Source organism: Nicotiana sylvestris, chromosome 5, assembly GCF_000393655.2.
Source record: "Nicotiana sylvestris chromosome 5, ASM39365v2, whole genome shotgun sequence".
In the NCBI taxonomy this organism is placed as follows: Eukaryota; Viridiplantae; Streptophyta; class Magnoliopsida; order Solanales; family Solanaceae; genus Nicotiana; species Nicotiana sylvestris.
Genome location: NC_091061.1, coordinates 89519856 through 89531250, shown reverse-complemented (window position 1 = coordinate 89531250; position 11395 = coordinate 89519856). Strand labels below are relative to the sequence as shown.

The following is an 11395-nucleotide window of genomic DNA, read 5'->3' as shown; positions in this document are numbered from 1 at the left end:
GCGAAGATGAAATTTGGGGTGGTTAGCAGAAGCACTTCGCGAACGTGAAAAGCACTTCGCGATCGTGAAGAAGGTCACCAGAAGAGAGAATCAGTAGTTCAAAAATAAGAAGAATTGACTCGTAGCCCATCCGGAACAGACCCAGGGCCCTCGAGACCCCGTCTAAACACACAAACAAGTTCTATAACCTAACACAGACTCGCTCGGGGTCTCAAATTATATCAAACAACACCGAAAATGCAAATCGCGCCATGAATCGAACAATGAACTTCCAAATGTTCCAACTTCGAAAACTCGTGCCGAAATCAATCAAATCAACTCGGAATGGCGCCAAATTTTGCAGACATGACAGAGATGCTCCAACTCTCGAAATCGCATTCCAACCCTGATATAACAAAAGTCAATCGTGGGTCAAACTTCTCCATTTTCCAAACTTCAACTTTTTCAACTTTCGCCGATTTGCCTCAAATTACTCTACGGACCTCCAAATCCAAATCCGGGCGCGCGCCTAAGTCCAAAATCACCATACGAAGCTGCTGACATCATCCAAAACTCATCCCGGAGCCGTTTACACAAAAGTCACATTCCGGTCAAATTCTCACCACTTATGCTTTCAAAACTAGATTCCTTCTTCTAATTCGACTTCGAACATCCGGTAACTGAATTCAATCATGCACGCAAGTCGATAAACATATTATGAAGCTGTTCAAGACCTTATGCCGCCGAACGGAGCTTCAAATTCTTAAAATGACCGGCCGAGTCGTTACAATTATTTTCAAAGAATACGGTAGATAATTTGAGACGGAGGGAGCATATTGATAGTGTAAATACAAGCTAAATCCATTAACTACGGCAGCGAATCACCACATTAAATGCAATTTAATTGAATGATGATGTATTGAAATTGAATGAAAATCAGAACCCATTGATTGCATGCTTAGTAATTACTCTGACTGAGTTCAAGAGACAACACATCTCTTCGTGAAAATTTACTGTGGGAAATCTTAACAATGCAGCATCCAGATTTTGGTGAGGATTTATTTGGATACCGTATCGTTTATTTTCAAAATCCTTTCTATTTTGCCAGCAGATACTCTGCATCCTATTCCATCTTCCATATGACCACATCAAATGAAATACTGAGACCTACTTGACTTTTTTTAAATATCAAATAGTTTAGTTATTTGTTTATTAATTTAACTTGTATATATGTATAATCGCAATATAATTTTTTTTGTACTATCAATGTAATTTAACATATTGTTACAAATGGTCTGTCTTCATTTTCATGTTACTAATTTCTCTCAACATGTGCAGTTACCTATAGCATTCTTTTACACTACCGATGATTACTCTTTAATTACCTACATATACTAAAACCAAAATATTGTCCTCCGAACACCACCCCCCCCCCCCCCCAGTACGAAAAAGAAAGAAAATAAGGAATGAGCTGGAGGGAGCATAGCAGGAATCGGTGTGCAGATATATATACTTATGGATATTGTTTAAGTGAAAATCAAGAGAGCCCAAATATGAAGATCGCGAAATATCTGTGACAATCCTTTTATTTGATTTTATTTTGTTGATTCCTTCCCTTAAAAAAACCACTCCACGCCATCCTTTTAGTCCAATTACCTCTTCTTCTCCTCCTCCTCCTCCTCCTCTTCTTCTTCTTCTTCTTTCTTTCCATTACTTTTTCTTTAAAGTTTCATTCTTGATTTTTCTCTCTGCATGTTATTTTCTTGTGTAAAAGTGAAATTTCTGCGGATTAAGTGAAAAAAATGGAGACCTTTGCTTCTTCTGCTTCATCGTTATCAATTTCAAGCGAACCCCATGTGCTAGCTGTGGATGACAATCTTGTTGATCGTAAACTTGTGGAGAAGTTACTCAAGAAATCCTCTTGCAAAGGTAAGCACTTTTTTTTGAATATCCTCACCTTGTATTTAATTTAATTTAATTTAATTAGAATAAGTGGATGGGATGTTTTCTCAAGCACTGCATTGTGCAACGTAGAGTCGTAGACAAATAAAATTCCCAGAAAAGAGGAACATAAGAAAGACAGGAGATGAAGATTTTATAATGTTGAATCTTTCAACAGGAGACACCCTTTAGCAAGGATATATGTCATCAAATACTGCTTTGCAAGAATATTTTTCTAATATTCTGTGTACACAATTTTTTTCTAGAAACAGTAGGTACATAGATAATATAAAGGTCGCCACCACATTAAAACAAGGCAGATTCATCACATCGCCAGCAGGTTCATGTATATTTTCCATATTGAACATGATTTATAAGTGAAAATCTACTAAAATGTACATAAATATTATATTTGAACCCTTAATTTTAAAACTAAAATAAGGTTAGTATTAAAAAAAACTATAAGCCAAACCTCTCAAGTTTAACAGTGGATCTGCCTCTATTTTAATTAAAATAATACAAATATTAGTTGGTATATGAAGTAAAGCTTTAATAAGCACCAAAACCTCGATCTAATCCCGCTTAATTAAAAACCAAATTATGAATATATGTGACACTATATGTGTAAAATTCTGCCTACGCTAGGACTCAACACCCCCACCAGGTCCCCGAAGAAGAAAACTCTTAGTCGAAGGGGAAAAAAACTAAAGCGTGCCTGAAAACTCAATCGATATTGACATTTACCTAGTCCTTTGGTCAACCTTTTGGATTTGCCAACAGCTGTACCTACGTTGTTTTTCTTTATGTTTGTTTTACATCTTTAAATCTTTCACAATCCTTCGTTGTAGACTTTCTTTTCAGCCCATGTGGTTCATAACGTGCGCGACTCAACTCGTTGCTTTTCATTATTTTCCTTACCCATAAATGGGAAAGACACAACCCGGATATATAATATAACTTACTATATTGTCTCAGTTTGGTCGGAAATTAACACCATCCATTCACTGGATTATCTGTACCTTGTACATATATACAAGCTAATTAAGTTCTTTTTTTTTTTTTGCTGCAATCCAACTGTTAAATTACGCGATTGTTTTGCTCTACACATGGCTATTAAAGATGTTAATGTGAAACATTATATTAATGCACAAGCAAGTGAATATTGGATCAATAAATCTCATGATTTGAAAGTTTCCTTCAGTAACTACCGCAGAAGATGGTCTGAGGGCTTTGGAGTACTTGGGTTTGGGAGCACATCATGACAGCTCTACAAATAGCAATGTGAGTCTCTATTGAATAAAGATTGAGTTTGCATTCTGCGCAGTGGTCACGTTATATGACAATCTAAAAAATAAAGTAATATAACCAATTGAATTGCAACTAGATCTGTGTATATAACTTAAACACTCAAATACTTGAATATTACAGGCTCTACTAATTAGTTGTGGTGTTAATTTATATAGTTTCTTGAGTGCAGGGTTCAAAAGTTAATATGATAATCACAGATTATTGCATGCCAGGAATGACAGGTTATGAACTGCTTAAGAAAATCAAGGTAGGTAGTTCATTCCCAGTGAGCAGCAACATATATACTTCTGCACATAATTAATTCTACAAAAATAACTCTTTAATTTAGTTACTCATCATGAGTTTGAACTCAAATTTGCTTCATTGCATTGCAAGCAGGAATCGTCGATCATGAAGGATGTGCCGGTTGTGATAGTGTCATCAGAGAATATTCCAACTCGAATTAATCAGTAATATATTTTTGTCTTATAGTAATTAACTAACCACCTCAATATTATATTATATTTCATTTTTGTAGCTGTGATCTGATACTGAACAAAGAGTACTTGTGTGAAATGGACAGATGCATGGAAGAAGGAGCTCAGATTTTCATGCTGAAGCCTCTGAAGCACTCCGATGTCGAAAGGCTTAGATGTCAAATAACGCAATGCTGATGATATATTGACTCTTCTCATCTGTCATCTTCTAAAAGAAGAGAAAAAGAGAGAGATATTACCATGTATAAGAGTGATTACGAGATTCTAAAGACTCGTGAATTCAATTGTATATCTCTGGAGCTTTAGAAGTTCCTGCTTTCATTAAGAAAATGTAGACCTTGTTCTTTTCATCTATTTTGCTCTTCTCTGTCTCATTCTACGGTTGCTTTCGAGTCACCCCAAGAGCAAGGTCGAAAGTTTTTGGAGGGAGGAATGCCGATGATCTATCAGAAACAACCTCTCTACCTCAGGATAGGGATAAAATCTGCGTACACACTACCCTGGAATTACAGTGGGTTATTGTTGTCTGTCTCATTCCACCAAGGAGCGTACCCTTTTGTGTCAGAGCTTGTAATTGGTGGCAAGATTTTGTACCACAACATTTCTTAGTTATATTTCTCCTTTTAACTCCAACTAATATGGGGAAGTTGGAGATTCACAATCATCATTAAGATTCTCCAAAATCTGGAGGACTACTATCCTTGATTTTGAATCACAAATTCCCAAAAAAGAAAAGCAAAACATATGGAATTTCGTGATTAAGACAGCAAATGGTTGAAAAGATTCTATTTTTCTTCAACCCCTTTGGACTCGGAGTGAACAAACAATATCTCAAAAGTAAACTAGCAGGTACAAGATAAAGTATACACAACAACCAAACTGAAACACTAATAATCCTCTGAAATTGAACACAAATTCACACATTTATCTTGCTAGAGTAGAAGACTCAAAAAAAACAATTTCTTTAATTTGGGATTAACAGAAATGGCTGTGGTGGTGGTGATGATGGTGTCTGTGTTCATCCCATCCAAGACACTGCAGAAAAGGATAGCAGGCCATAAAGATACACCTGCTAAACATGGAGAAAACAGAGGAGAGTAGCAAACAAGGGCAGCAACAACATGCCAAAAATGGATCATCATATGGACTGCCTCCTTCGTGGTGGTGGTGATGATGATGGTGGTGATGACCCATCTTCTTCTTTCACCTGAATTGAGAAAATTAATGATTACCCACTACTCAATTAGCACATTCAATCACACCCACTTGATCATATAATGATTATTGATCAAAAAGATGAAAATCTTTGGGGATAAAAATGAAATTCAAATCAAGAAATCAAGAGAACTACATACCTTGTGAAATGAACCTTCGTTTTTTTTTTTTTTTTTCTTTTGTTTGTATAATTGAAGATTGTATGAAGAGAAGGGAGATTGGCAATAATACAGATTTAAAAAAAGGGGACTAGTTGCTCGCAGATTTCAGCTAATTTTGGAAGAATCGCTTTTTTCCTATCCTTTAAATACAGTTCTAATCCAATGGGACAAATCATCTGACGTGGCAACACATAAGCGGTAGAGTTGACACTGGAATTAAAATAATAAAAAAGCCCACTTCTCTTCTCATACGCGGAGCAAACGCAATGAGTCGTTTCTCATGGGTAATAACTCTAGAGGGAGCTTCGTAGAAAAGTACACAACTTCCAACTTAAGGAATTGGCGTTTGCTTCAAACATTCAAGACGAGTTTTTGCAATTTTTCCTTTTTATCCACCTAGCACCAACAACTTATAAGTATCGCTGTCCAACGAGACGGGACAGAACGGGACATGACGGAATTTTACTGGGACGGAAAAGGAACAGGCCTTATCCGGGATGGAATAAACGGGATGATCCGGTAGGCTCGTCTTGTCCCACTAACAAGCGGGACGAGTCATGGGCAATGGCGAAGTCAGAACTATTTTTAAGAGTGTTCAAACTTGAAAGAAGTAGAAAAAAATTCCGACAAAATGTGTTCAATATAGATTTTATATATCTAAAATCAATATTTTACTTATATACACAGTGTAATTTTTCATAATTTTCAGCGAAGGGTGGTCCCATGGTCATGGGCCCTAAGTGGGCATTTTTTTTCTAAATTTAAGGATTTAAACATTAAAGTTGACAACAGATATATTTTTTATAGTTAGCAACAATTATTTTTTTTAAAGTTGACAATGAATAAGTTTTTAAAGTTTGCAATGGCTACTTTTTGACTTTTTTTCAATGAACTTAAAACTTAATAAATTATAAAAAAAAAGTAAGTAAAGAATTATAAAATATTTAAACAAGAGATTTATAGCGAAATATTTTAGTAATTTTAATGGACTTATAATTTATTTTATTTAATCTCAAGCTATAAAGTAACTAAGTAAGACAATTATTAACAAAATTCAAGGCTAAAGCCTTTTATTTTATTAATAAATTTTTTAAATTTCACACACAAATACAAGTCTTTTGAAGAGCACCTCGTCTATACAACCACCTTCTAGGAAGGGGTCTGTTTGAACTAGGCCTCTTATTACTTAATTACAAACTATCATACTAATATTTGTAAGCTCCTATATTATTTTGTTTTAACTTATCTATAATATTTGTTGGACATTCTTGTGAAATTGGCAATATCGCTTGATGTTCCACGAGTTCTATGCCGTCATCCTCCCCCCCTCCCCACCCACCCAATTGCAAAGTATCTTAGAAAGAAGAAAATTTTCAAAATCAATACTTATTCTTTTTGAATTAATCTAATCTCTACATAAAACGAAAATCTCTAGGTTGTCTTCCGCTAATGAATGTCAATGATCTCCGATTTAAAATCTTACTGCGCTAAAAGCACTCTCCAATGATATTGATGATACTTGAATAGCCAGTATATCTCGGATCATTATTGAAAGTGTTGGAAATGCCTTGTCACGCCCCCTCTACCATGCTAAAAGTTATTCGTTGCCTTCTTCGTCTTTAATAGATTCCAATCCCTGATTAAGATAAAAATTAGGTTCATCATCAATAGTGGAATCAACACCTAATAAATCCTCCATACCTTCCCACACTTCTTCTACTCTAGTATTAGAAGTGGTAGGAGCATTTACACCATCTGAAGTCGCCATAGTTTTATAACTATCAAATATTACTCTAGTGCGCGCGCTCGCGTGCACACATATATATATATACTAGCTTGGCAGTCTTCGAGAGTTGTCTTTTCATTTTCTTTAATTTCTAAATTCTCATAAATTTTACGAATAAGTCCCTTCGCACCTCTTAATTTAAAAAATGGATAAGCATAGTGGAAATTAAATAAACTTGGGGAATAGGAAAATATAATTTTAAAATTTCGTACAAGTGATGTTTTTGTATGTTCAACCTTAGCCTTACTCCTTACAGGAGGTACATGGGGTAAAGCTTCAGATCGAGATTGATTCTGAGTTGGAGCTTGTATTGCTAGACTAGTGGGTGTCTCATCTAATTCTTCTTCCTCATTTTCTTCTTCATTGCCAAATTGTCTTTGTAAAGTATTCATGATCGAGTTATTCTCCCAGATTAATATCATAAAATGCAGGGGAATGGGTAAAGGAAGTTTCATCAACACAAATCATTTCATCTATATATTTTCTGACTCTAGAAGGAGAATTAAGGTTACTACAACTATCATATTTACTACTTTTTTTAAATGGGTTGGTTATGCCAAATACTTTTTAAGAGCCATAATTTAAATGCGAAAAGTTAACACAAAAATTAAACATAAAAATAAAACATGTAAAGTAAACATAAAACTTAAGCATTAAAATGATACACAAGAATTAAATATAAAAATTAAGAGATTGAATGAACAGACTTCGTCCCAGAACCCCATAACTCTACACGTTCGCGAGAGGACGGTCGCTTTCGCAAAGGGTAAGCCCCCCACTACTTCACGTTCACGATAGTGTCCCCGCACTTGCAATGAACAATTCCACGCAATCCCAAGTTTCACCTTCGCGATCGCGAAGCAGATCACTATAGACACCAGAAACTGATGAAAACTAGCAATCTCCCAAGTCTGAAATGGTCCGTAACCTATCCGAAACTCACCCAAGTTTCTCGGGTTCCAAATGAAACATGCATAGAAGTGTAATAACATCATATGAACTCGCTCACGTAATAAAAATACCAAAATAACATCTTTAACTAAGAATCGAACATTAAAATACATGAAATTTCAAAGAAAACTCAAGAACCTCTAAAATCACAACCAAGCGCCGAATCCAATCAAACCAACTCCGATTTGCACCAAATTTTACAGACAAGTTTCAAATAGCATAACGGACCTATACCAAATCTCAAAACTAAAATCTGAACCCGATAACCATAAAGTCAACCTACGGTCAAACATAGGGAATTCCAAACTTTCAAATTACTAGTTTTCGGCAAAACAAGTCAAATCAACCTAAGGACCCCCGAATCCAATCCGGGCATACGCTCAAGTCCAAAATCACGATATGGACCTACCGAAATCGTTGAAACATCGATCCGTGATCGTTTACACAAAAAAATATTGACCGTACTCAACTCAAGTTATTTTTAAAGCCAAAAATTATATATTTTTTTAAAATTTTCACATAAAAACTTTCCGAAAAAAGGGTTGAACTGCACTGGTAAATCAAGAAACATAAAATAGGGCTGATGAAGGTCTTGAAACACGATAATAAAGGCTACTACTCAAAATGACTTATCGGGTCGTCACGATTAAAAAGCTACAATTAAGGATACTCATTTAATACTTATTTGTATATAATTGGTAAAATGCATATCAACTTGTAATTAAGTTAAAACTTAAATAGTGAGGTAAATAAGTTTTAAAATTAGTACAACTATGTAAAAATCTCTTGTAAACATAGTATCTTTGTAAAAACTAAAAACGAAAGATATCTTTGTTCCTTAAAGACGACCATTAATGTGTAAATGCAAAATTTATGAAAGGAATCAAGTGATTATTTTTTTTTATAAAGTCCTTTTCTCATTAAATATTATGTAAACCTTTCAACTTTCATCCTTGGTTTCCACAATATTCAATTTCCTTTTTTAATCTTTCTCATTTCTCAGCAAACGTTACTACTATTATATTTTTTCTTTGTACCTACAAGAGATCCTATTTGTCACGACCCAAATCTCTCTCCATAAGATGTCGTGATGGTACCTAATCTCTAAGACTAGGTAAGCCTAACAATTGCGAAAGAATTGAAATAAAAATAGAATTAACAACTAAACTTCAACAGATAACTATATAACTGAAAAATGCCGCTCGGCATGTACAAGTAAACCAACATTCGAGTATAAGCAATTTCCAAAGACTCGGTAGTCACAAGTCACAAGCTATAGGAAAAAACTCTAATTGTCTCTATACATCAGTGTTTAGGAACAATAAGAAGAAACAACATAAAGGATAGAGGAGGACTTCGAGGTCTGCAGACGCTGGCAAATATACCTTGATGTCTTTGAAAAGCCACAAAAAATACTCTCGACTAATAGCGGGGTTGGTAGGAGGTACCTGGGTCTGCACACAAAACATGTGCAGAAGAGTAGCATGAGCATGCCACAACGGTACCCAGTAGTGCCAAGCCTAACTCGGTAGAGTAATGACGAGGTCAGGTTAGAGCCCTACTGGAATATAATAATTTAAGGAAGAAAATATAGCAAGGTAATAAGAGACTGGAAATTTAACAAGGAGAAATTTCAAAAAAAATAACAGCACGACACATAAGGATGAACAACATGGGCGCTCCTGAGATATTGTCTCGTATTCCAATGCTCAACAGGAAATCTCCCGAGGTACCGCTATCACGCCCCGAACTGGGGGGGCAAGACCGACACCCAGTACCTCACCTATCCTTGCGTACAAACTTGCAACTAAGGGGCTCTGAACGTATGATGTCATACTTTGGTCATGGGCCATATTGTAAGACGACTGCGAATGCTGACTAAATGTCAAAACAAAACTGGGCCGATAAGGCCGTCATAATTATTACGGCTGACAAACCAACCAAATATACATACCAGGCCTGGAAGCCCAACATATTACACTAACTGACATGATATGTCTACAAGCCTCTACTGACGGATATACTGTGATCGGAACAGCTCCCTGATCTACTCATAACATATATACATATATATACAAGATGTACATAAGGCTCTAGACCCGGAAACTCCGAAAGTCATGGAGCTTACCGATCAAGCTGAACTCGGGCAACACTTATTAAAGAGGCCTACCCGTCTGTCTGTCTGACCTGCACGCATGAAATGTAGCGCCCCCAGAAAAGGGACGTCTGTACGAAATAATGTACTGAGTATGTAAGGCAATATACTGAAAGCTGAAACTGAACTGATAATATAATAACTGCAAGTAGCTGGAAGTCAAAGATAATCTGAAGATATGCTTACCTGCTGATACTGACTCAATTCTCTCAATATAGTAAGTAAAATAGTTGTCCGGCCCTATAAGGCTCGGTATACATATATATATCTGCTCTGTCGTAGTAGGCTCGCTCATAAGCGCTCGACCATACTAGGCTCTGTATCTCGACCAATTGGGCTCGCTCATAAGCGATCGACCACAATAGGCTCAGTATATATATAACTACTCTGTCGTAGTAGGCTCGCTCATAAGCGCTCGGCCATACTAGGCTCTGTATCTCGACCAACTAGGCTCGCTCATAAGCGCTCGACCACAGTAGGCTCGGTATATAACTTACCATCTGATCAGAGGTTGCCCAATAGGGGCCTGCCCATCGATTATAGCTCGATGGTAATGAAAATACTTTTAATACTATATATATATATATAACTTCTCTACTCTCTTGACTGGAAGAATGAAATACTCAAATGAATATGAAGTCCCGATAAAGAGAATATTGTAACTTGCGAGACTAGCAAAATATATGTAAATTTCGGGATATGAATGTAATGATGAGATCATGCCAAAATGAAGGAAGAGCTTAGCCTTAATATACCTTGACCGATTCTCTTCACAATCCCTTGTTAGTCGGATCTCAAAATTGTATCCGTAGAGTTCCGCCCACGGAAGAGACTATGGCAACTTAAGTATTTTCATCTTATTATACTTGATTTTCGTAATTCAAGAACTGCTTCATTTACTATGTAAATCTAAATTTGCTCCTTAAGCTATGGCAACAACATTCAATTAAAATATGCTTCGGGGTCTGTTAGTGAAAAGTTGGGAATATTGAAGAGAATCACTTTTTAAGGCTTGTGGATATTAGCAAATAATGAAGAGTATTATGTTGATTCATGGACATCAATCGTGAAAACAATTATCAAATGCAACAATCCCTCCATTCTGAAAATTTGGACATGTCCGCAAGCAACCATAGAGACGACACGTGTCTATCATTTCCAAATCTTGCCACATATCTTAATAGGTGTAAGAGTCATAGATTTTGCCAAGGCAAAATCTGCCATGTAATGGTCTTATTAAAATATTTTAGATAATTATTAATTACCCGCAAAATTGAGAATTATTCCCACTTACTTGAAATATTATTCACTTTTCACATACCTTATACGCCTTACTATTATGGTCATGTGGTACCTTGTATGGTACTAATCCATAATTATCGGGTATTATCGCTCGACCTGTATTTTATCCCAAATTGGTCAC

General features: G+C 35.9%; 1 protein-coding gene and 1 long non-coding RNA gene across 2 annotated transcripts; one reads left to right on the top strand and one right to left on the bottom strand.

Moving 5' to 3' along the window:
• The first annotated feature begins 1481 nt into the window (after positions 1 to 1481).
• On the top strand, positions 1482 to 4054 carry LOC104224749 (two-component response regulator ARR17-like). The gene is made up of 5 exons (XM_009776447.2): positions 1482 to 1908; positions 3122 to 3201; positions 3398 to 3475; positions 3607 to 3677; positions 3791 to 4054. Exons 1-5 carry the CDS (start codon positions 1782 to 1784, stop codon positions 3879 to 3881), a joined length of 447 nt encoding a protein of 148 aa, XP_009774749.1. The 5' UTR covers positions 1482 to 1781; the 3' UTR covers positions 3882 to 4054.
• Positions 4055 to 4475: 421 nt separating this feature from the next.
• Positions 4476 to 5425, bottom strand: LOC104224750 (uncharacterized). Its single transcript, XR_710421.2, has 2 exons — positions 5060 to 5425; positions 4476 to 4911 (listed from the first exon to the last, which is right to left on the bottom strand). It is a non-coding gene; the product is annotated as an uncharacterized lncRNA (long non-coding RNA).
• Between the last annotated feature and the right edge of the window lie 5970 nt (positions 5426 to 11395).

What these genes read in the sequence shown, in the direction of transcription:
- LOC104224749 (XM_009776447.2), top strand. Translation starts at nt 1,782, where the DNA reads ATGGAGACCTTTGCTTCTTCTGCTTCATCGTTATCAATTTCAAGCGAA. An exon ending in ACAGCTCTACAAATAGCAAT is followed by an intron (nt 3,202 to 3,397) that starts GTGAGTCTCTAT and finishes TCTTGAGTGCAG; the next exon opens with GGTTCAAAAGTTAATATGAT. An exon ending in AACTGCTTAAGAAAATCAAG is followed by an intron (nt 3,476 to 3,606) that starts GTAGGTAGTTCA and finishes CATTGCAAGCAG; the next exon opens with GAATCGTCGATCATGAAGGA.